Source organism: Salmo salar, chromosome 20, assembly GCF_965601325.2.
Source record: "Salmo salar chromosome 20, fSalSal1, whole genome shotgun sequence".
Lineage (NCBI taxonomy): Eukaryota > Metazoa > Chordata > Actinopteri > Salmoniformes > Salmonidae > Salmo > Salmo salar.
Window position 1 is genome coordinate 47,165,321 of NC_138310.1, and position 26,707 is coordinate 47,192,027.

The window sequence follows — 26,707 nt, forward strand, 5'->3', positions numbered from 1 at the left end:
TTTGACCCCACTGAAATGAATGATACTTTTAAGAAATATTACGAGGACTTATACTTCTCAATCAAGCGATGATCTATCAGAGATCGACTCTTTTATCGCCTCCCTCAACCTCCCATGCCTGTCAGAGGAAGACAGAGAGCGCCTGAGTGAACAGTTCTCAATCTCTGAATCGTTGGAGTCCATTAAATCCTTACCTTCTAATAAATCTCCTGGGGAGGATGGCTTCCCTCCAGATTACTGAAAATAATCTAAGGAGCTGTTGTTAACCTACCTTATGGAGGTACTTAAACAAGCCAGGGAGGACAACTGCTTTCCAAAATCTTTCTCTCAAGCTGTGATAAGAGTGATTCACAGGAAAGGGAAAAATGTTAAAGTGCGCCTCCTATAGACCAATCTCTCTCCTTAACACAGATTGTAAACTGGTCACCAAGATGCTATCTAAGAGACTGGAATCATGTCTCCCCCTGTTGGTCAACCCAGATCAGACTGGCTTCGTAATTAATAGACTGTCCTCCAATAATCTCAGAAGGTTCTTTGATATAATTCACCTTGCTAACAAAAACAAAAAGGTTTCCCAATTAACCCCCACCTCTTCGTCCTTGCCATCAAACTGTTGGCTGAGACCATTAGAACGTGCCCTGACATACATGGCTTTGAGGTGGGCCCCCATACCCATAAATGATCACTTTCTGCGGACAACCTTATCTTATTTCTAATGAACCCAGAACATTCCCTCTCATTTATAGAACCTATTAGAGTAGTATAGTTATTTCTCTGGATATACAGTTGAAGTCAGAAGTTTACATACACCTTAGCCAAATACATTTAAACTCAGTTTTTCACACTTCCTGACATTTAATCCTAGTAAAAATGATCTGTTTTAGGTCAGTTAGGATCACCACTTTATTTTAAGAATGTGAAATGTCAGAATAATCATAGAGAGAATGATTTATTTCAGCTTTTATTTCTTTCATCATATTCCCAGTGAGTCAGAAGTTTACATACACTCAATTAGTATTTGGTAGCATTGCCTTTAAATTGTTTCACTTAGGTCAAACATTTTGGGTAGTCTTCCACAAGATTCCCACAATAAGTTGGGTGAATTTTGACCCATTCCTCCTGACAGAGCTGATGTAACTGAGTCAGATTTGTAGGCCTCCTTGCTCGCACCCGCTTTTTCAGTTCTGCCCACAAATGTTCTATAGGATTGAGGTCAGGGCTTTGTGATGGCCACTCCAATACCTTGACTTTGTTGTCCTTAAGCCAATTTGCCACAACCTTGGAATTATGCTTGGGGTCATTGTTCATTTGGAAGACCCATTTGCGACCAAGCTGTAACTTACTGACTGATGTCTTGAGATGTTGCTTCAATATATCCACATCATTTTCTTTCCTCATTATGCCATCTATTTTGTGAAGTGCACCAGTCCCTCCTGCAGCAAAGCACCCCCACAACATTTTATTTTATTTATTTAACCTTTATTTAACCAGGTAGGCTCAAGTTCTCATTTGCAACTGCGACCTGGCCAAGGTAAAGCATAGCAATTCGACACATACAACAACACAGAGTTACACATGGAATAAACAAAACATACAGTAGAACAAAATAAATCAAAAAGTCTATATACAGTGAGTGCAAATGAGGTAAGTTAAGGCAATAAATAGGCCATGGTGGCGAAATAATTACAATATAGCAATTAAACACTGGAATGGTAGATGTGTAGAAGATGAACGTGCAAGTAGAGATACTGGGGTGCAAAGGAGCAAGATAAATAAATACAGTATGGGGATGAGTTAGGTAGATAGATGGGCTGTTTACGGATGGGCTATGTACAGGTGCAGGGATCTGTGAGCTGCTCTGACAGCTGGTGCTTAAAGCTAGTGAGGGAGATTTTAGTCTCCAGCTTCAGAGATTTTAGCATTTTGTTCCAGTCATTGGCAGCAGAGAACTGGAAGGAAAGACAACCAAAGGAGGAATTGGCTTTGGGGGTGACCAGTGAGATATTCCTGCTGGAGCGCGTGCTCCATGATGCTGCCACCCCCGTGCTTCACGGTTGGGATGGTGTTCTCACACTTGCAAGCCTCCCCTTTTTCCTCCAAACATAACGATGGTCATTATGGCCAAACAGTTCTATTTTTGTTTCATCAGACCAGAGGACATTTCTTCAAAAAGTACACTCTTTGTCCCCATGTGCAGTTGCAAACCGTAGTCTGGCTTTTTTATGGAGATTTTGGAGCAGTGGCTTCTTCCTTGCTGAGCGGCCTTTCAGGTTGTGTCAATATAGGACTCGTTTTACTGTGGATATAGATACTTTTGTACCCGTTTCCTCCAGCATCTTCACAAGGTCCTTTGCTGTTGTTCTGAGATTGACTTGCACTTTTCGCACCAAAGTACGTTCATCTCTAGGAGACAGAACGCGTCTCCTTCCTGAGCGGTATGATGGCTGCTTGGTCCCATGGTGTTTATACTTGCATACTATTGTTTGTACAGATGAATGTGGTACCATCAGTTGTTTGGAGGTCTTGTGGAGGTCTACAATTTGTTTTCTGAGGTCTTAGCTGATTTCTTTTGATTTTCCCATGATGTCAAGCAAAGAGGCACTGAGTTTGAAGGTAGGCCTTGAAATACATCCACAGGTACACCTCCAATTCACTCAAATTATGTCAATTAGCCTATCAGAACCTTCTAAGCCAATTTTCCAAGCTGTTTAAAGGCACTGTCAACTTAGTGTATGTAAACTTCTGACCCACTGGAATTGTGATACAGTGAATTATAAGTGAAATAGTCTGTCTGTAAACAATTGTTGGAAAAATTACTTGTGTCATACACAAAGTAGATGTCCTAACCGTCTTGCCAAAACTATAGTTTGTTAACAAGAAATTTGTGCAGTGGTTGAAAAACGAGTTTTAATGACTCCAACCCAAGTGTATGTAAACTTCCGACTTCAACTGTAAGGTCAATTTTGATAAAAGCGAAATATTACTGTTGTCTGTCTTTGACCATCATACCATCAAGCATAAGTTTCCTTTTAGATGGTTTCCTGTGGGCTTCACATACTTGGGAATAATGGTGGATGATAACCTGAACAACCTCTATAAACTCAATCTGGCCAGCTTGTTGAAAACGGTGGAGGGTAACCTGTGTAAATGGATGGATTTGCCTGTCACTCTACTAGGTAAAATTAATGTCATTAAAATGAATGTCCTGCCCAGATTTCTATGTTTGTTTTAATCTCTCCCCTTGCCCACAGCATTCTTTTCCTCTCTCGACAAGCTGACCAGACGGTTTCTCTGGCACGGCAAAGCCCCTAGGGTTATCCTGGACAAACTGACCCTTGATTACGGTCAAGGGGGCTTAAACCTCCCCAATTTCAGAATGTATTACTGGGCTGCATAGTCTAGATTTCTGGCTCAGAGGTTTGATAATGGTCCTTCTCCCTCATGGTTGAACATTGGTCAGTTTGAGATACATGAGGACACTGGGTCAGAATTGTTTTACAAAGGGGACACGAAATCTATAATAACTACCACAGACAGCCCTTTAATTATACGTTCTGTCCTGGCATGGTGCAGACTGCATGAGCTGTTCAGACAAGAGGGATTTCTAAAACCCCTCTATGGAACAATAGATTGATTCCTATGTTTTTCCAGAATAGTCACTTTAGAGCATCGTCTGATAAGGGTATCACTTTTCTGGAACATTGTTATGAGGTAGGAATTCTTATGTCCTTCAACAGCTGAAACAGAAGTACCATTTGTCTAACAACTACAAAGTTTTATTAGGATGAATCTCAAGTGACAGTGGAACCTACCTAAGATGTCACCTATTGAACAACTCCATGCAGACCAACCACTGTTCAAGACCATTTCCTGTGTTTACGATGCTCTTATGTCAGGACTACCACTGCCTGAGCTAGATAAACCCTGACTTAGATGGGAAAAAGATCTGGGTATTAATCTTGATGAGGGACTATGATCCAGTTTAATTTCTTCCATCAGCTCTATATCACCCCATCTAGATTGCACAAGTTCAACCCTGATATCTCCACCCTATGTTTTAGATGTGGCTCAGATGGAGGAACATTCCACTTGGCAGTGTTCAAAACTACACAGTTTCTGGCAAGGGGTAAGCGATACCATATGCTCAATTCATGGGGCTGCATTCCCTTTTAACCCGCAGGTCTGTCTACTGGGTAACTTTACTAATTCCAATCTTAGGCAAAGCCATACTATAAAGCTAACAGAAATATTGCTAGCGATTGCCAAGAAATGTATTGCCTTGAAATGGAAATTGGATTCCCCCCTGCCAGTTGCAGTGTGGCTATCGGAAGTTAATAGTTGTATCCCACTGGAGAAAATCATTTACTGCTTGAGGAATAAGTTAGAGACATTTTACAGAATTTGGCAACCTTTTATTGATTATATGGAGAATCTCCCCTCACATCACATTGATTGCATCTCTATATAATCCTCACGTAATGTTTCACACTTAATGTATAATATGTAGCCTACGGCAGGTGACCATGTGATCCAATGTCTCATTCCTTTTTTATCATTATAGTTTTTTAAATATTCTATATACTATATACTGTATATACTTTTTTTTACTGCACTTACATTATTGTCTGTTGTCTTGTAAGGCTGTCACTTTGTTATATTGTTGTCTAATATCTTCTCATTTTTATTTTGAATGTTCTTAATTGGAAAATGCACAAATAAAATATATATATATTTTTTAAAGACACCTGAGCAGAGTCCCAACATCTGTTTTTCAGGGGAAACGGAAGTTAGGTTGAAAACCGGAAACATCTGCTTTCTTCCGTCCCCGCAGAGAGTGCCTCATTGCTGTTGCTCTAAGAGGGCAACTCAGTGCGAATGCTCATGTGCCAATTGAATCTCATCAAGGAAAATATCAGTGATTGTATTTTGACTAACGTTTCATTAAAAAGCATGGATTTTAACGAACAAAGAAAGGCATTCAACAACAGAAAACAAACATAGGTACGCGGTGAGGGTTTAAGAATTTACATTTTTGAAGTATTGACTGCTAGCAACTTGATTGAGTCCGAGCTTAAATTCTTGGAGTTGAGATCTTGGCTATATATTCCCCATGACCCATGACAAACACATTGCAACACAATCATTATAAGTTAGTAAAGCCTGAAGTCTTTATTGAAATACCAGACATTTGAGATGCTGTACAGTGGAATTGAGAGAAATTATCAAGTTTGTCATATAGCATAGGATTTCAACATAGGGACGGCTGGTGGGGAGTAAGAGGCCAAAATAGGTGAGATAATTAAAATATTTTAGGAATGTCACAGTATATTGTAACTGAAAAGTCAGAATCCAACAAAATTTTGCAACATAGCCTACTGTAACTCATTCTCTTGGCTTGTTTTCCTGAAAGCCAGGTATCCCAATTCCAACAACGTTCAAATATGCAACTCACACACACTCATAAGAATATCAAGCAAGTCCTACGAACTGAGACAGTGAACGCTTGTGCGCAAGGTGGCAGTTAGCCATGGATGACTAGACTGTAATGAAGCTTTATATAAAACAGGCATTATATTATTAAAAGGTCAAATACTGTCATTTTTATCTCAATGTCAAATCATTTCTGGGTAACAATTAAGTACCTTTTACTGGGATTATTTTCAATTAAAATTGTCAAAAAGAAACAAAAATAGCTTTTTACCAAAGAGCAATTTCTCAAGTAAGAATTTTGCTAGGAATGTCTTGGAGTGATCTGAGTGGGGAGGGGAAAACAGAAAACTAGCTGTTATTGGCAGGAAGGTTTGGAACTCTCTTTTTCATTGGTTCATTAACTGATTTCACCAGGCAGGCCAAAACTCCATCCCACCAAAACTGGCTGAAATTTCAGGTGTTTTTTTCCCCTCAAACAGCTCTTACACTAAGAGGACTATCATTTTCACAATTTCACAGTATTATTCCAACCTCATAGTGTGGAATTATATATAAAACACAGGAAATAACGGTTTTGACTGCACTGGGCCTTTAAAGTCATTCATTGTTAGGTAGAAGTACAGTTTGAATGTTGCATCTCTGGTTATACTATAAGTATATACATTACTGTGGCAGTGGAGACAGGTTTAGGACTATGTTTGAGGATAATATTACCTCCTCTTTAATCTATTACCCAAACTAAACTCAACAATGTTGCATACATACATACAGTACATCATGTAGGACGTGAACAGTTAATTGATTAGAGTTGATTAGAGAAACCAAAAAAATATAATTAGGAGAATCGTCCATTTTAGAGAAAGGTACATTTTTCAGACAGTATAAAACAAGTTAATAGCCTAATAAGGTACAGATTTGTTTTTCATACATTTTTCTCAGGTAAAATACATCATATTTATTTTCTAGTTCTCAAAAATATAACTAAACCATAGATGAGAGTGAAAGATAGTAGGAAGAAAAGTGAGTACTTCAGTTGAGGAAATGTAATCAACACTTGATTACAATACTGATTAATTCTGTCTTTAAAAACAGACACACTCCAGTGCAACAGTAGAATGTCCTGTGGCTATGCCAAGGCTAAATGATATGTAAACATTCTCTGTTTTTGGTTGTTCCTGCATGTCAGTCCTTTGAATAGTCTGTGTGCCCTCATCAGTACTACCCTACTGTACATAGAGATGCTTGTAGATGCTTGGAGTCCTACTTGCTGAGGTAAAACATTTATGTTTGTTAGATGTCTCTTCTCTGGTCCCATCATGACTTCAACAGAGAAAAGTGATATATTCCAGTTTTTCCAAGCAGCGATTTATGGTATTGATATATAAACTGGATGTTGGACCCACGTGGTACAGTACAATAGCTTTGCACAGAACAGTGTGGGGCCTTGAGGGTGAGACCTATCGCTCTGACTTGACCTTGTAGCGCAGCACTAGGTAGGTGGCGAATCGGAGAATCACGAAGAAGATCCCCAGAACGATGAAGTCCATGTAGAGCTTGGCATCCTCCACGTCCAACAGTTGGAGGACCTCCTCAGGCTTCTGGAACTTACACACTTTCCCCGGACAATACAGATAGGTACGGTTCATCCCGTATATGGACAGGATCACCCCCTCAAAGCCGTACCTGGGAGGCAACACAGACTAATTGGTCTAAAATCTAGATTAAACCAGATTACAGGTATTGTTATTATTTACAGGTCAATACAATGCAAAGATGGAAATAACCACAGTGTTCCTGTGCATTGGCATATTTTACCCCTCTTTCTTTTCATATTTTATTGAGATAAGCAGGCATGAAGTGAGTAGTGGTGTAACGGTTGTCGTCTGGAATGGAGGACCAAAACGCAGCAGGAATATGGATGCTCATCTTGATATTTATTTTGAACCAAGAAAACACCAAAATAACAAAAGAAGAACTCACAAACAACAAAACAGTCTTGCCATGCTCACACACGCAAAACAAGAAACAATCTCCCACAAACACTAAACCAAACAATTACCCATATATAGGACTCTCAATCAGAGGCAACGAGAAAGCACCTGCCTCCAATTGAGAGTCCAACCCCCCATTAACCTACACATAGAAATACACCAACCCAGATAGAACATAGAAGTACAAAACATAGAACATAAACCAAAACCCGGAAATAATAAATCAAACGCCCTACTAAATAAACCACCACCCCTAACCACATAAAACAAATACCCTCTGCCACGTCCTGACCAAACTACAATAACAAATAACCCTTATACTGGTCAGGACGTGACAAGTGGAGACAATTATAGGTACAGTGGCAAGAAAAAGTATGTGAACCCTTTGGAATTACCTGGATTTCTGCATAAATTTGACATCAAATGTGATCTGATCTTCATCTAAGTCATAACAATAGACAAACGCAGTGTGCTTAAACTAATAACACACAAATTATTGTATTTTTCTTTTCTATATTGAATACATCATTTAAACATTCACAGTTTAGGTTGGGAAAAGTATGTGAACCCCCTAGGCTAATGACTTCTCCAAAAGCTGATTGGAGTCAGAAGTCAGCTAACCTGGAGTCCAATCAATGAGACGAGATTGAAGATGTTGGTTAGAGCTGCCATGCCCTATAAAAAACACTCACAAAACTTGAGTTTGCTGTTCACAAAAAGCAGTGCCTGATGGGAACCATGCCTCGAAAAAAGAGATCTCAGAAGACCTAAGATTAAGATTCTTTGACTTACAGTATATAATGCTAGAAAGAGTTACAAAACTATCTCTAAAGGCCTCGATGTTCATCAGTCCACGGTGAGACAAATTGTCTATAAATGGAGAAAGTTCAACACTGTTGCTACTCTCCCTAGGAGTGGCCGTCCTGCAAAGATGACTACAAGAGCACAGCGCAGAATGCTCAATGAGGTTAAGAAGAATCCTAGAGTGTCAGCTCAAGACTTACAGAAATTTCTGGAAGATGCTAACATCTCTGTTGATGAGTCTACAATATGTAAAACACTAAACAATAATGGTGTTCATGGGAGGACACCATGGAAGAAGCCACTGCTGTCCAAAAAAAACATTGTTGCACGTCTGAAGTTTGCAAAAGAGCACCTGGATGTTCCACAGCGCTACTGGCAAAATTTATTTTGACAGATGAAACTAAAGTTGTGTTGTTTTGAAGGAAAACACACTATGTGTGGAGAGAAAAAGGCACAACACACCAACATCAAAACCTCATCCCAACTGTAAACTATGGTGGAGGGAGCATCATGGTTTGGGACTGCTTTGCTGACCTCAGCTTGCTTTCATCGACGGAAAAATGAATTCCCAAGTTTATCAAGACATTTTGCAGGAGAATGTAAGGCTATCTGTCTGCCAATTGAAGCTCAACAGAAGTTAGGTGATGCAACAGGACAACGACCCAAAACACAGAAGTAAATCAACAATAGAATGGCTTGAACAGAAGAAAATACGACTTCTGGAGTGGCCCAGTCAGAGTCCTGACCTCAACCCGATTGAGATGCTGTGGCATGACCTCAAGAGAGCAGTTCACACCAGACATCCCAAGAATATTGTGGAACTGAAACAGTTTTGTAAAGAGGAATGGTCCAAAATTCCTCCTGACCGTTGTGCAGGTCTGATCCGCAACTACAGAAAACGTTTGTTTGAGGTTATTGATGCCAACGGAGGTTCAACCAGTTATTAAATCCAAGGGTTCACATACTTTTCCCACCCTGCGCTGTGAATGTTTACATGGTGTGTTCAATAAAGACATGTACAATTATAATTGTTTGTGTGTTATTAGTTTAAACAAACTGTGTTTGTCTATTGTTGTGACCTAGATGAAGCTCAGATCAAATTGTATGGCCAAGTTATGCAGAAATCCAGATCATTCTAAAGGGTGTACATACTTTTTCTTCCCACTGTAGAAGGCGTAAAGCGTTGAACTCTGGGGTCGAACCTCCACCGCTAGTGGTCATGTTATGTATAGTTCAAGGTCAGCAGCGCTGCCACTAGACCAGACTACAGCACGAGTGGGACATACCTGACATAGGACACATAGGAGCTCCATTGCAGGTACTTGGGAATGGTGTCAAAGTTGACGAAGAAGCCCGAGAAGAGAAGGACAGGAATGGCAGTGACGGGGCCGACAAAAGTGGCCACCTGTGGACAGATAGGCAGGTAGAGGGGCTAATGGTCTGTACACATTGCAAGTGACAAGTAATTTAATGGTGCTCTTGGACAAAAGTAGATCTGGTTGTTCATGCAAACAGATGGGAAATTAAGTCCCTACATTGTTTAGGTTGCGCTAGGGTAGTACAGACTAGGAGACACATACTCATGAAGGCTACATGTGCCAATGCAAAGTGTTAAGAAAATTAGCTAGATGGTGAAACATTAGCATTAGTTAGTTCCAGCAGGTACCTGGAGGTTGGTGGAGGCAGCACCAACCAGGAGCCCTAGTGACTGGGCTACTAGGGCCGTGCAGATGGACAGGGCCAGGAAGAGCAGGAAGCGGGCGGCCTCCGGAGGCTGATCCGTCATCCAGTACACTATACTGCAGTACATGACGGGACAGAGGACCTGGGGAAGAGCGGGCCGTACTGTACATAAACACTGGGTGGCACTGCTGTATCTATGTTGTATTATGCTGTTGGGCTTTCTGAGACTCAAACGCACACACTTTCTCTTTCCCACTTGCGCGCACACACACACACACATTTTGCTGTGTGCCTGCTTTGTTTGGATGACCAACTCACCTGGAATGGAATGTCAGCCATGGTCTTAGCCAGATAGTAAGCCTTCAGGCTGTACCAGTAGTTTAGATGTTCCCTCAGAAAAACGGACATCTCCAGAGGAACTGCAGGTCAGATATTACGAAACGGCAAGCAATAATTAAATAGTCTGCCTTCTTTAACATACTTACCAATGTCATGGATCCTAGGGGATCCCTGGGAAACAATGACGTTTGTTGCTGAATGGACTATCCAATGGACTACCCTGACTAAATAAATAAAGTTGAATTGACATTGGTTTTAGTTAGCCTAGTAGAGTTAACAAATGCTTATCTGACCCTTCAGGGTAAGCTAGCTTGTTTAAACCTAGGGTTAATGATAGCCCTAGGGCCTAGGCTAAGAACATGCATTGTGAAAAGACTTTGGTTGCATCCCAAATGGCTTTATTATATTCTATTCTCTATTTAGTGCACTACTTTTGACCAGGAAATAGGGTGCCATTTAAGGACGAAACCATTGACTGCAAAGTTCCTCCTGGTGAAACATCAGTACACACTTTGAATGCCTGTAAGCTTAAAACAATACTGATTAACGAACAAGTCCCCCTCACAATTCGGTCAACTCACATGTGAGCACAGTGGGCATCAGAGCTCCGAACATGAGGAAGAGCATGGAGAAGAAGAGGAAGCCGGTGTTGTTGAAGACCTTGCTGGCGTCGTTGCCAATGTTCAAGTAGAGCAAGCCGATCAGTACTCCTATAGAGATGTGGGACATCAGCCTTAGGTGTGTCAACACCTGAAACAGAAATGCTCACAATGACTCACGGTATGCATGCCCTCCTCTCTTATACAATTCACTCATCCTCATGTCACTGATGTATGTATGGGGCAGGTTTATAAGCATGCTCAATGGAGAATCTCATTTAAAAGTGACTTGTCCACTAATCCATGGCTAGGCTTAAGACTAGCCCAAAAAGTTGATGTATACATGCGTGCTATTGCTACCTGTTAGCACCCAGCTACCCGAGGAACCCCTTGTAATTCTAATCACATACCTGGTCTCGACATATTGTTATCAACGTTCTATTGAAGAGAATGCAAAACTGTGTCAAAGTGCTTGTGGCAAATGAATGGCTCTCAATGGCTCCTGAGTCCTGTGAAAAGAGACAGACGGGGGCATGTCAAGACAAAACAGAGTGCCACTGTCTAAAGTCTGCGTGTGAGTGTGTGTGCGTGTGTGTCAGTGAATGGGGCTTATTCCTTAGTGATTCTCAGTTGTATGTAGCATTAATACTCACCTTGAGGCACTTTGTTGGACAAACAGCGGGTGTGTCTTTTTTGTCACATGAGTTCTTCTTCTCCTCTATGGCACACATTCCACCCTGGGCCGCCTCAAACAGAACAGGATTCCAATCTCCATACTCCCCCGATGCCACTTCGATGACTGGGACAGAGAAAATCCTGCTAACAATTTCTATGAATACCCTGTTACTACAATACATTATGCATAGCTAATAATGCCTTAAAAATACAGTTATATTGCCTTATGAAGAGGGTATTAACGCAACCTGGCAGAGGTCTGCAATGTGGGGCAAAAGACAAAGATATTTAACGGATATTAAGTGTATGTGCTCTGTTCTGAGGTCCCATTGAACTCACTGAAATCTGCCGGGTTGTGGTAGGTGGGACAGTGGAGCCCCAGGTTCTTCAGATAGGGGATGAGGTATGGGACGGTGCCTTTGTATATGCACTGGCCCTGACTCAGGATGTACAGCTGTGGAAGGACAAGACAACACATCAGGTGGAGAGAAAGACACAGCTGGTCCGTGGGTGGGGACCGGAGTATTTCCTGATCACGTGACCCTACCAGAAAAAACTCTGGGCTTTTATACAACTAGGGGGGCCTGGAAATGTTGTGGTCTGGTCGGGTTACAGGGTTAGGAAAAACTCCTCTTCCACAACCAGGGGACAACTATCACAGCTCCGTATGGTCTCTCAGTGTTCATGTGTTGTCTAATCATTTGATGGAAGTGGACAGAGAGGCCTGTTTGTACCTTATCAAACATCTCAAAGAGTTTGGCGCTGGGCTGGTGGATGGTGCAGATGATGGTGCGTCCCCCCAGGGCTAGAGATTTCATAAGAGAAACCACTTGGTAACAGGAGGCACTGTCCAGTCCACTGGAAACAACAGACATAGACAGGGAGAGAGTTAGGGAAGCAGGACCAGCAGGATACCGGTGGTTGACAAACAACCGCTATTTCAAATGAATGTGTGTAGCGGGGTGCGTAATTGGCGGCAGAGAAGTCAGGCACAGGAGAGCAGAACTGGGTAATAACCAAAGATTTATTAAGCAAAACCAATGGCAACCAGAACAACAAGATAAATGGGCACAAAAATAACCCGTCGTGCTCTCACGGGGAACGTGCACAAGCACTACAATAAACAATCCCACACAAAGACATGGGGGGGAACAGAGGGTTAAATACACAACAAGTAAATAAGGGGATGGAAACCAGGTGTGAGGAAAACAAGACAAAACAAATGGAAAATGAAAAGTGGATCGATGATGGCTAGAAGACTGGCGACGCCGAGCGCTGCCCGAACAAGGAGAGGACCCGACTTCGGCGGAAGTCGTGACAATATGGAATGTACTTTATAACACTACGAGTTCCCGTGTGGCTCAGTTGGTAGAGCATGGTGTTTGCAATGCCAGGGTTATGGGTTCAATTCCCACGGGGGACCAGTATGGGGAAAAAAATGTATGAAATGTATGCATTCACTACTGTAAATTGCTCTGGATAAGAGCGTCTGCTAAACGACTAAAATGTAAAAAAAAATTGTATGTCCAATTTACTCCAGCCCAAAACTCAGGCTACTGATGGCTAAATAATTAGAATTAAATTCCATACAACTTTATTAATCCCTGAGGGGCAGATAGAAAGGCACTTTCTGTGCATGGCTACATTTCACATATTCTGAAGGAAAAGGGGGATTTAATCCGTGGTGGAGGTCATGTTACATCATCAGTAGTGTCATGCCTACTCCCGCTGCCCCTCTCCAGCGCTCGACATCGCCGGTCTACTAACCAGCGGTCCTGGCACCATCATTACGCACACCTGGACCTCATCATCATCTTCATTACTCTCCCTTTATTTAGCCCTCAGTAGCCTCAGTCATTAGGCAGTACTGGTTTCGTTCACGTTCAGTACGCTTCTCCTGTTTTGTTTATCTCCCTTCTCTTATCATTAAACTTACCTTCTGCACCTGCTTCCTGACTCCAAGCACATACGTTACAAGTAGGACCAGGAGTTTTTCCTCCAGGCCTTAGATCAAGTAACACTGCCACACTACACCACCAACAAGAATGTACAAGGGCTTATCTTGTCCCATAGTTGATGGATCAGGTAGACATGGTGACATAGTGAGCCTCTTACCTGGTTGGCTCATCAAAGAACATGACTGGGGGATTGTTGACTAGCTCAAGGGCGATTGCCAGTCGTTTACACTGCCCCCCAGATAGGGAGCTGGTGCGAGTGTAAGCACACTCCTGGAGCCCTAGAGCAGTCAGGATCTCATTCACCTACACACACACACACGCAAGCACACGCACCCACACACACACATTGTCTACCTTTAGTAGGTTAACACAAATCACAGTCGTATGTATAATTTCACACATCTGCAAGTTGTTCATTTCTGTCCAACTCACCAGTTCTTTTTTCACTTCCATAGTTTCACTGAGCTTCAAGTTGGCCGAAACCTGAAACAACATCAAATCCATAGAATACTGTAATTTAGCTATGTTTTAGCCATGAAAATGTACGATATCCACTTGAAAATGTATGTTTTCCACTATTCACCCTGCAGTACATCCAGTGGATGGCAACAATCACCACTTTCTTCTACACCTCACATTAGTCCATCATTGCTGCATAATAACAAACCACAAACATACAACCTATTCTCCCAATAAGAACATGTGTCTGGTTCATGTTCATTAGGCACCAAATGGAAGAAAACGGACTGAAACAGGGAGGGACTACCCAGATTGGTCCAATAATAATCTTTACTTTTCAGTTACAAAACTCGTTCAACTGTGTGCCCTAATGAACACGACCCTGTTCTCTCACCATCATGGCTTCCCGGACAGTGAGGTGCAGCAGCAGCATGTCATCCTGCATGATATAACAGGACATCTTACGAAACGTGCGGAGATCTCTGGGTTTCCCATTCACCAGGATCTTCCCTTTCATGCCTGTTTCCCTAAGGAGGACACACAGGAGTGGAGAATGGACGAATACAAATGTATTAATTTGACTATTCCTGGTGCAGTAACATGATGATTCATAATAAACACACAGGTTCAATTCTATCAAACCCACATTATCTGTGGCTCTTTTCCCATGGTCAAACACATCACACAATTGTTTAAAACATCCCAAAATGGTTTTGGGTAGTGTGAAAACCTAATACTAGATACTAGACCTTCCTCACAGTTACTTTAGATGCTTCCAGTTTTTACAATAATAATGTTATGTGTGCAGGCAGACGTTTGTAAACAAAGACAATGAGTTAACATTCCACTCACAGTGGAATGAAACAGAGCAGGAAGACGTTTTGGGAAATTGATGTCAGACAAGAGGTGTTAGTTGAAAATGGGGATGAATACTTGAATAAGCAAAAATAAGTGTTTGCAGGTAGTGTAAGCTATGCAAAAGCAGTGCAGAGCCGTTGCTGAGAGGTAACGTTACCCGCTCATATGCACATGTAGGACCCCTAGAGACCGGGATTCCATTCCTGCCTCAACCCTTTACCCTGTTACACCTTTCTCCCTCTCCCTTTCTGATATATCTGAATAGAACATAAAAAATATATGTACGGTAGACTGGTGTTCCATTCTCCTTTAAAACAAAAAACTATGCAAAAGAATGATAACAGCCCTCTCACCTGTAGCCAGCCAGGATGTTCATCAGAGTGGACTTGCCGGCCCCTGAGGGCCCCATGATTCCAATCAGCTCTCGGCTGCAGAACCTCCCTGACAGGCACTTAAGTAAGGCTTTAAAACCTGGAAAAAGACCAGACACTTAGAAAATCCCTCAGAGAGATCAGTGAGATTGTATTGTGTAAGGAATAGGTCCATTTATGCAGTGGTGTAAAGTACTTAAGAAAAAAAATCTTTAAAGTACTACTTAAGTAGTTTTTTTGGTGTCTGTACTTTACTATTTATATTTTTGACAACTTTTAATTTTACTTCACTACATTCCTAAAGAAAGTTATGTACTTTTTATTCCATACATTTTCCCTGACACCCAAAAGTACTCATCACATTTTTAATGCTTAGCAGGACATGAAAATGGTCAAATTCACGCACTAATCAAGAGAACATCCCTGGCGGACTCACGAAACACAAATGCTTCATTTGTAAATTATGTCTGAGTGTTGGAGTGTGCCCCTGGCTATAAGTAAATAAAAAATATTTGCTTAATATTAAGAATTTGAAACGATTTATAATTTTACTTTTACTTTTGATACTTAAGTATATTTTAGCAATTACATTCACTTTTGATACTTAAGTATATTTCAAACCAAATACTTTTAGACTTTTATTCAAGTAGTATTTTACTGGGTGACTCACTTTTACTTGAGTTATTTTCTATTAATGTATCTTTACTTTTACTCAAGTATGAAAATTGGGTACTTTTTCCACCATTACATATAAGTCACAAATGGTATGAGTTAATGCACTGAAGAGTTGATTAATTTCAGTAATAAATCAAATCGTATTAGTCACATGTGCCGAATACAACAGGTGTAAAACTTACAGGGAAATGCTTACTTACAAGCCCCTAACCAACAATGCAGTTAAAAAAAATATGGATATGAATAAGATATATAAGTAACAGTAATTAAAGAGCAGCAGTGAAATAACAATAGCGAGACTATATACAGGGGGGTGCCGGTACAGAGTCAATGTGCATGGGCACCGGTTAGTTGAGGTAATATGTACATGTAGGTATTATTAAAGTGACTATGCATAGTTGATGACAACAGAGAGTAGCAGCGGTGTAAAAGAGGGGGGGGGGGGGGGGTAATGCAAATAGTCAGGGTAGCCATTTGATTAGATGTTCAGGAGTCTTATGGCTTGGGGGTAGAAGCTGTTTAGAAGCCTCTTGGACCTAGACATGGTGCTCCGGTACCGCTTGCCGTGCGGTAGCAGAGAGAACAGTCTATGACTAGAGTGGCTGGAGTCTTTGACAATTTTTAGGGCCTTCCTCTGACCGCCTGGTATAGAGGTCCTGGATGGCAGAAAGCTTGGCCCCAGTGATGTACTGGGCCGTTCGCACTGCTCTCTGTCGTGCCTTGCGGTCGGAGGCCGAGCAGTTGCATACCAGGCAGTGATGCAACCCGTCAGGATGTTCTCGATGGTGCAGCTGTAAAACCTTTTGAGGATCTGAGGACCTACAGTTGAAGTCGGAAGTTTACATACACCTTAGCCAAATACATTTATACTCAGTTTTTCACAATTCCTGACATTTAATCCTCGTAAAAATTCCATGTCTTAGGTCAGTTAGGATCACCACTTTATTTTAAGAATGTGAAATGTCAGAATAATAGTAGAGAGAATGATTTATTTCAGCTTGTATTTCTTTCATCACATTCCCAGTGGGTCAGAAGTTTACATACACTCAATTAGTATTTGGTAGCATTGCCTTTAAATTGTTTCACTTGGGTCAAACATTTCGCGTAGCCTTCCACAAGCTTCCCACAATAAGTTGGGTGAATTTTGGCCCATTCCTCCTGGCAGAGCTGGTGTAACTGAGTCAGGTTTGTAGGCCTCTTTACTCGCACACGCTTTTACAGTTCTGCCCACAAATTTTCTATAGGAGTGAGGTCAGCGTTTTGTGAAGGCCACTCCAATACCTTGACTTTGTTGTCCTTAAGCCATTTTGCCACAACTTTGGAAGTATGCTTGGGGTCATTGTTCATTTGGAAGACCCATTTGCGACCAAGCTGTAACTTCCTGACTGATGTCTTGAGATGTTGCTTCAATATATCCACATAATTTTCTTTCCTCATGATGCCATCTATTTTGTGACATGCACCAGTCCCTCCTGCAGCAAAGCACCCCCAAAACATGATGCTGCCACCCCCGTGCTTCACGGTTGGGATGGTGTTCTTCGGCTTGCAAGCCTCCCCCTTTTTCCTCCAAACATAACGATGGTCATTATGGCCAAGCAGTTCTATTTTCGTTTCATCAGACCAGAGGACATTTCTCCAAAAAGTACGACCTTTGTCCCCATGTGCAGTTGCAAACCGTAGTCTGGCTTTTGTATGGCGGTTTTGGAGCAGTGGCTTCTTCCTTTGTCACGAACCGGCTCGAAGTTCATTACAAAAAGGGAGACAACGTGGAGATAAGGAATAACAAAATATATTTAGTAACTGAAGTAAACTAAATACAATTAACAATGGTGTGTGTAGTCAATAATCAGTAGTGTAAGTGAGTGTTTGCGTGCATAAATGTGATAATGAGGGCTGTTGAAAGGTGCCAAAGCAAACAAACAGCCACAAAAATGCCACAACCAAAATCTATAAGTGTGTCTGCATGGAGAGAGTCTCCTCAACGAATGGGGAAGAGGTGTATTTATCCCGGGACACACCCAGGCCAGGTGTGTCCCATGTCGCTGACGACCCTCCTGGCTCCGCCCACCGGCATCCTATTAAGGAAAACAAGAACAAAGAGAAAGAATTAGGTAGACAGAGTGGGAGGGTCGTCACACTTGCTGAGCGGCCTTTCAGTTTATGTCGATATTGGACTCATTTTACTGTGGATATAAATACTTTTGTACCTGTTTCCTCCAGCATCTTCACAAGGTCGTTTGCTGTTGTTCTGGGATTGATTTGCACTTTTCGCATCAATGTACGTTCATCTCTAGGAGACAGAACGCGTCTCCTTCCTGAGCAGTATGACGGATGCATGGTCCCATGATGTTTATACTTGCGTACTATTGCTTGTACAGATGAACGTGGTACCTTTAGGTGTTTGGAAATTGCTCCCAAGGATGAACCAGACTTGTGGAGGTCTACAATCTTTTTTCTGAGGTCTTGGCTGATTTCTTTTGATTTTCCCATGATGTCAAGCAACGAGGCACTGAGTTTGAAGGTAGGCCTTGAAATACATCCACAGGTACCGCTCCAATTGACTCAAATTATGTCAATTAGCCTATCAGAAGCTTCTAAAGCCATGACATCATTTTCTGGAATTTTCCAGGCTGTTTAAAGGCACAGTCAACTTAGTGTATGTAAACTTCTGACCCACTGCAATTGTGATACAGTGAATTATAAGTAAAATAAACTGTCTGTAAACAATTGTTGGAAAAATTACTTGTGTCACGCACAAAGTAGATATCCTATCCGACTTGGCAAAACTAAAGTTTGTTAACCTGTTAGGGCTAGGGGGCAGTATTTGCACGGCTGAATAAAAAAATGTACCTGATTTAATCTGGTTACTAATCCTACCCAGTAACTAGAATATGCATATACTTATTATATATGGATATAAAACACCCTAAAGTTTCTAAAACTGTTTGAATGGTGTCTGTGAGTATAACAGAACTCATTTGGCAGGCAAAACCCTGAGACATTTTCTGACAGGAAGTGGATACCTGATGTGTTGTATTACCTTTAAACCTATGCCATTGAAAAACACAGGGGCTGAGGAATATTTTGCCACTTCCTATTGCTTCCACTAGATGTCACCAGCCTTTACAAAGTGTTTTGAGTCTTCTGGAGGGAGATCTGACCGAACAAGAGCCATGGAACGATGATGGCCCATTAGACACCTGGCGCGCGAGTTCATGTTGGGTACCCTCGTTCCAATACGTTATAAAAGAGAATGCATTCGTCCACCTTGAATATTATTCATGTTCTGGTTAAAAAAGGCCCTAATGATTTATGCTATACAACGTTTGACATGTTTGAACGAACGTAAATATATTTTTTCCCCTCGTTCATGAAGTGAAGTCCGGCGGGCTTAGATCATGTGCTAACAAGACGGAGATTTTTGGACATAAATGATGAGCTTTTTTGAACAAAACTACATTCGTTATGGACCTGTGATACCTGGAAGTGACATCTGATGAAGAGAATCAAAGGTAATGGATTATTTACATAGTATTTTCGATTTTAGATCTCCCCAACATGGCGGCTAGTCTGTATCGCAACGCGTATTTTTCTGGGCGCAGTGCTCAGATTATTGCAAAGTGTGATTTCCCAGTAAGGTTATTTTTAAATCTGGCAAGTTGATTGCGTTCAAGAGATGTAAATCTATAATTCTTTAAATGACAATATAATATTTTACCAATGTTTTCTAATTTTTATTATTTAATTTGTGGTGCTGACTTGAATGCCGGTTATTGGAGGGAAACGATTTCCTGAACATCAACGCCACAGTAAAACGCTGTTTTTGGATATAAATATGAACTTGATAGAACTAAAAATGCATGCATTGTCTAACACAATGTCCTAGGAGTGTCATCTGTTGGAGATTGTAAAAGGTTAGTGCATAATTTTAGCTGATTTTATGGTTTTGGTGACGCCTGTCTTTGAATTGGCACAACATTACACACAACTCTTGTAAATGTACTGTCCTAACATACTCTAAATTTATGCTTTCGCCGTAAAACCTTTTTGAAATCGTAAAACGTGGTTAGATTAAGGAGATGTTTATCTTTCAAAGGGTGTAAAATAGTTGTATGTTTGAAAAATTTGAATTTTGACATTTATTTGGATTCAAATTTGCCGCTCTTGAAATGCACCTGCTGTTGATGGAGTGCACCACGGGTGGGACGCTTGCGTCCCACCTAGCCCATAGAGGTTAACCTCTCTAGGGTAGGGGGCAGTATTTTCACATCCGGATAAAAAACGTACCCGATTTAATCTGGTTATTACTACTGCCCAGAAATTAGAATATGCATATAATTGTTTGATTTGGATAGAAAACACCCTAAAGTTTCTAAAACTGTTTGAATGGTGTCTGTGAGTATAACAGAACTCATATGGCAGGCCAAAACCTGAGAAGATTCTGTACAGGAAGTGCCCTCTCTGACCATTTCTTGGCCTTCTACACTCTCTTTATCAAAAACAGAGGATCTCTGCTGTAACGTGACACTTTCTAAGGCTCCCATAGGCTCTCAGAAGGCGCCAGAACGTTGAATGATGACTTTGCAGCCCCTGGCTGAAAAACAGTAGCGCATTTGGATAGTGGTTGATCTGAGAACAATAAGACGGGGGCGCGCGTGCATGTGAAGAGGCCATTTTACATTTTCAGTCTTTGAACGAAAAAGACGTCTCCCGGTCGGAATATTATCGCTATTTTACGAGAAAAATCGCATAAAATTGATTTTAAACAGCGTTTGACATGCTTCGAAGTATGGTAATGGAATATTTTGACATTTTTTGTCATGATACGCGTCCGCGCATCACCGTTCGGATAGTGTCTTGAACGCAAGAACAAAACAGAGGATATTTTAACATAACTATGGATTATTTTGAACCAAAACAACATTTGTGGATGAAGTAGAAGTCCTGGGAGTGCATTCTGACAAAGAACAGCAAAGGTAATCCAATTTTTCTTATAGTAATTCTGAGTTTAGTGAACGCCAAACTTGGTGGGTGTCAAATTAGCTAGCCCGTGATGGCGAGCTATCTACTCAGAATATTGCAAAATGTGCTTTTGCCGAAAAGCTATTTTAAAATCTGACACCGCGATTGCATAAAGGAGTTCTGTATCTATAATTCTTAAAATAATTGTTATGTTTTTTGTGAACGTTTATCGTGAGTAATTTAGTAAATTCACCGGAGGTTTTCGGTATGTTTGCTAGTTCTGAACGTCACATGCTAATGTAAAAAGCTGGTTTTTGATATAAATATGAACTTGATTGAACAAAACATGCATGTATTGTATAACATAATGTCCTAGGAGTGTCATCTGATGAAGATCATCAAAGGTTAGTGCTGCATTTAGCTGTGGTTTTGGTTTTTGTGACATTATATGCTAGCTTGAAAAATGGGTGTCTGATTATTTCTGGCTGGGTACTATCCTGACAAAATCTAATGTTTTGCTTTCGTTGTAAAGCCTTTTTGAAATCAGATAATGTGGTTAGATTAACGAGAGTCTTGTCTTTAAAATGGTGTAAAATAGTCATATGTTTGAGAAATTGAAGTAATAGCATTTCTAAGGTATTTGAATATCGCGCCACTCGATTCCACTGGCTGTTGACTAGGCGGGACGATTTCGTCCCACATACCCTAGAGAGGTTAACAAGAAATTTGTGGAGTGGTTGAAAAACAAGTTCTAATGACTCCAACCTAAGTGTATGTAAACTTCCGACTTCAACTGTATTACAAATCTTTTCAGTCTCCTGAGGGGGCTTTGTCGTGCCCTCTTCATGACAGTCTTGGTATGCTTAGACCATGTTAGTTTGTTGGTGATGTGGACTTCAAGGAACTTGAAGCTCTCAACCTGCTCCTCTACAGCCTCCTCTACAGGGAGTACAGGAGGGGACTGAGCACGCACCCCTGAGGGGCCCCTGTGTTGAGGATCAGCGTGGCGGATGTGTTGTTACCTACTCTTACCACCTGGGGGTGGCCCGTCAGGATGCCCTGGATTCAGTTGCAGAGGGAGGTGTTTAGTCCCAGGGTACTTAACTTATTTATGAGCTTTGAGGGCACTATGGTGTTGAACGCTGAGCTGTAGTCAATGAATAGCATTCTCACATAGGTGTTCCTTTTGTCCAGGTGGGAAAGGGCAGTGTGGAGTGCAATAGAGATTGCATCATCTGTAGATCTTTTAGGGTGGTATGCAAATTGGAGTGGGTCTAGGGTTTCTGGGATAAACCCTAGACCCACTCCATTAAGTTTGCTGATGACACAACAGTGGTAGGCCTGATCACTGACAATGATGAGACAGCCTATAAGGAGGAGGTCAGAGAGCTGGCAGTGTGGTGCCAGGACAACAACCTCTCCCTCAATGGAGCTGATCGTGAACTACAGGAAAAGGCGGGCCAAACAGGCCCCCATTAACATCGACAGGGCTGTAGTAGAGCGGGTCGAGAGTTTCAAGTTCCTTGGTGTCCACATCCCCAATGATCTATCATGGTTCAAACACACCAAGACAGTCGTGAAGAGGGCACGACAAAACCTTTTCCCCCTCAGGAGACTGAAAAGATTTGGCATGGGTCCCCAGATCCTCAAAAATTTCTACATCTGCAACATCAAGAACATCCTGACTGGTTGCATCACCGCCTGGTATGGCAACTGCTCGGCATCTGACCGTAAGGCGCTACAGAGGGTAATGCGTACGGCCCAGTACATCACTGGGGCCAAGCTTCCTGCAATCCAGGACCTACAGTATATAAGTGGCGGTGTCCGAGGAAAGCCCATAAAATTGTCAGAGACTCCAGTAACCCAAGTCATAGACTGTTTTCTCTGCTACCGCCTGGCAAGCAGTACCGGAGCACCAAGTCTAGTACCAAAAGGCTCCTTAACAGCTTCTACCACCAAATGGCCACCGGACAATTACATTGACCCCCCTCATTTGTTTTGTACACTGCTGCTACTCGCTGTTTATTATCTATGCATAGTCATCTTACCCCTACCTACATGTACAAATTACCTCTAACCTGTACCCCCACAGACTGACTAGGTACCGGTACCCCCTGTATATAGCCTCGTTATTGTTATGTTATTGTGTTACTTTTTATTATTTACTTTAGTTTATTATTCTTAACTCTTCTTGAAGTGCACTGTTGGTTAAGTTTCACGTTAAGGTCTACACTTGTTGTATTCTGTGCATGTGAAAAATAAAGTTTGATTTGAAATCTAATAAAAAAATGGAATCAAACACTTCATGAGAGCCCATGAGCTGATGTTGCACAACATTTTGTCATGACTCTCCTTGTCGAGGATCCAAGGCCTCAGATCAGCTTGGCAAATGGCCGACAGATAGTCAGACCCCCTCTCTACCACAGGAGAGGAGAGGGGGGGCTGGGCCGGTTTTATGACACCTTCACACCATGTCGTAAATTAAGTGGGAGAGAACTCTCCCTTTGGTCTCTAGTATCAAGATCGGAATGGCTTTGTTACAGAGACATTTTTTGCCGCTCAAAAACTCTAATGTCAATAAAAGTGAATATTGGAACAATATTTGTATGATAGGAATGTTAGGAATGGTCAGTGGGGCCCTAAAGAATAATCAAGTCATATTGTTTATTATTTTGTAATGTTATTAAAAACTGTATGAACCAAATACTGTAACTTAGGAAGGAAACACATTCTAGCTTTCAAGTTTCCATCCAATATGATGTTAGTATAATATGAAGAACGATGGAACTATTTTTGTTCAGATAGGAATATGATTTTGGGTTTCTAATGAGAAAATGTTTTTTCAAGTCCGTTGCACATTAACTAAGCCATGCCCCTAAAAAGGTCAGAAGAGCGTGTCAGTGTGATGGAACCACCTTCCGACCAGAGTGCTTAAGAATTAACATATCAGACCAGCAGACGGACAGCATGAGCTGAACGTTACGAATGGTTGAAACTACCAGACCAGTACATTGCCAGGTTGCTGCTGGCGTGTAGTGGTTGGGAGCTGAACCCTGAATAATCCACCAAAGACTATGCCAGAAGACGTGAGAGCGTGGTCCACACATTGAAATGGTTGGAAACTCTGAAAACCAATATGAAGTGAGAAGATATCCTTCACTACAAGAACAGAAACATTCACAGTATGCAGCTGTGCATGTAAAAGTGGTCCTGAGTTCTATTTGAACACTCTACTACTAGATAAGCTCTACAACTAAGAAGGACATGGTGACTGCTGGTGGACAAGCCGAGCCTTACACCGAAGCATGAACTACAACTACCCCCTCCCCATAGAAGGGTTAATTGTTTCAACAGAGATAGATGATGAACAAAGACATCTACTCGGAAATATATACATTGCATTTCTTATCCAAATGGGCGGTGGTTAGGATGCTAAGTATCCTGATTACTGTGAGTGTAGTTTCCAAATGTATGTACGATAAGTTTGACTCGCAATTTCCCTCTCTCTTCCTAACCCCTTCCTTTTGATAACCAAGCAGTCATGCTGTTGTTAGTCCACTAGGGAACTGTTTCCATTGTATTACGTTTCTAATCAATAACGTTTTCTCACGACGCCAGGACAGCGGAGTCAATCACCACCTTCCGGAGACACCTGAAACCCCACCTCTTTAAGGAATACCTAGGATAGGATAAAGTAATCCTTCTAACCCCCCCCTTAAAAGATTTAGATGCACTATTGTAAAGTGGTTGTTCCACTGGATATCATAAGGTGAATGCACCAATTTGTAAGTCGCTCTGGATAAGAGCGTCTGCTAAATGACTTAAATGTAAATGTAATGTAAATGTGTATGTATTCTGTGTTATTATTTAGTTAGTTAGTAAATAAATAATTAAACAAATTTGTGTTGTACAGAATGATAGTAAGGTTAGGGTTCTTGCGGATCCAAGGATTATGCAACATTCAGAAAGAGACTGATATGAGGTAATGATTAATAAGTGACTGTTATTGATGTAAGAGATATCTATATATCTTCTAGAGTTAATTCAAGAGATGGTAACTCGTTAAAAAAAATCCTGTGGTGCCCCAAATTCCTAATGAGTTAATTGTTACATGATTAATTTAACCGGATGACTATTAAACATAGTTAGTTGATTCGATAAATAACAGTCATCACATTAATGAAAGATTTCAATTTCTATAGGCTATGCAACTGCGTGAGAAAACAGAGTGATGGCCTCTTGTCACGACTTCTGCCGAAGTCGGGTCCTTTCCTTGTTCAGGCAGCGCTCGGCGTTGCTGGTCTTCTAGCCATCATCGATCCACTTTTCATTTTCCATTTGTTTTGTGTTGTTTTCCTCACACCTGGTTTCAATCCCCTCAATCACTTGTTGTGTATTTAACCCCCTGTTCCCCCATGTCTTTGTGTGGGATTGTTTATTGTTTCATGTATGCGCACGTTAGACTGGTTGCGCTGGGTTATGTCAACCCGTATTGTATTTTGTGTTCGTTGTGCCGTGTGTTTTTGATTCGCCTAAAGAAAAGGCTCTGTTTGCTACCAAATATCTGCTCTCCTGCGCCTTACTCCCGTACAGCCATTACGCATACCTGACACCTCTATTAAAAAGAGGAGGATCCCATCAGCTTTCTATAGGCTAGGCCTACTATATTTATTTCAAAACGTTCCTAATATTAAACACAATGCTTCTCTTTAAAACAGGAGTATGGCCTACCTGACTGGCATGAAAATTAACCACGGAAAAGCATCCTCCATTCGCTATTTAAGTGCATAGATGACATGTATTTTTTCCGCTGCCCCTGTTTCGAGACAGGTGCATGATAATGGTCCATTTTAAATCAAAACAAATTTCACACATATTATTTAGTATATGTAAAGACAAGATTAAATCAAGAATAGTGTGATGGGTGACAATATTAGCCTTGTGAATCACTTGTGAATGATATATTATCACTTGTCAATTCACTTGTCAATTATGCCCAGTTTAAGGCAAACAGCACATGCTTTTTTTGTGAGTAACTTTTTCAAATCATAGTCGCACACCCATAGGACTATATGTTTTGATAAGGTATCACAACTAAAGTGGCCAAATAACTGTTGGGGATAGGGGGCAGTATTTGCACGGCCGGATAAAAAACGTACCCGATTTAATCTGGTTACTACTCCTGCCCAGTAACTAGAATATGCATATAATTAGTAGATTTGGATAGAAAACAATGGTGTCTCTAAGTATAACAGAACTCATATGGCAGGCAAAAACCTGAGAAAAAAATACAAGCAGGAAATGAACATTTTGTGGCTGTACTATTTTCAAGTCATTGCCAATAAAACACACAGTGACAAAGGATTCATTTTGCACTTCCTATAGCTTCCACTAGATGTCAACGATCTTTATAAAGTTGTTTGAAGCGTCTATGATGAACAGAGACCGGATGAGAAGGAAGGGAAGTTGATGTCCCTGGGATGTCGTCACTTCATTTTTTTGCGCGCTCATGCGCACTCATGTGCGATGAGACCTTTTTCAAAACGTTTTTCAAGACACAGGAAAGGTCCGGTTGAAATATTACTGATGTTTCACGTTAAAAATGGCCCTAAAGATTGATGCTAAACGTTTGACATGTTTGAACGAACGTAAATAGATTTTTTTTTTTACTTTTCGTTGTGACTTTTCCCTCCCGCGCCCTACATTTTGAGTAGCCTACCGAACGCGCTAACAACACGGAACAACATGGAGTTATTTGGACATAAATTATGAACTTCATCAAAAAAAAACATTTGTTGTGGACCTGAGATTCCTGGAAGTGCCTTCTGATGAAGATTATTAAAGCTAAGGGAATAGTTCTAATGTTATTTATGATTTTAGATGATTCCAACATGGCAGCTATC

The 26,707-nt window shown here is 41.2% G+C and overlaps 1 protein-coding gene across 1 annotated transcript in view; it reads right to left on the reverse strand.

Moving 5' to 3' along the window:
• Window positions 1-5,143: 5,143 nt before the first annotated feature.
• Window positions 5,144-26,707, reverse strand: part of LOC106612429 (ATP-binding cassette subfamily G member 4) — a 33,628-nt gene continuing 12,064 nt past the window's right edge. Inside the window, exons 4-16 of the mRNA XM_082966465.1 lie at window positions 15,150-15,267; window positions 14,333-14,465; window positions 13,912-13,962; window positions 13,637-13,782; window positions 12,256-12,379; window positions 11,861-11,975; window positions 11,500-11,645; window positions 11,257-11,355; window positions 10,829-10,997; window positions 10,227-10,327; window positions 9,892-10,050; window positions 9,512-9,630; window positions 5,144-7,113 (exon numbers count right to left, since the gene is read on the reverse strand). Of these exons, the coding sequence (XP_082822591.1) occupies window positions 6,888-7,113; window positions 9,512-9,630; window positions 9,892-10,050; window positions 10,227-10,327; window positions 10,829-10,997; window positions 11,257-11,355; window positions 11,500-11,645; window positions 11,861-11,975; window positions 12,256-12,379; window positions 13,637-13,782; window positions 13,912-13,962; window positions 14,333-14,465; window positions 15,150-15,267 (1,706 nt within the window). The 3' untranslated portion in view covers window positions 5,144-6,887. The remainder of the gene's footprint in view (window positions 7,114-9,511; window positions 9,631-9,891; window positions 10,051-10,226; window positions 10,328-10,828; window positions 10,998-11,256; window positions 11,356-11,499; window positions 11,646-11,860; window positions 11,976-12,255; window positions 12,380-13,636; window positions 13,783-13,911; window positions 13,963-14,332; window positions 14,466-15,149; window positions 15,268-26,707) is intronic.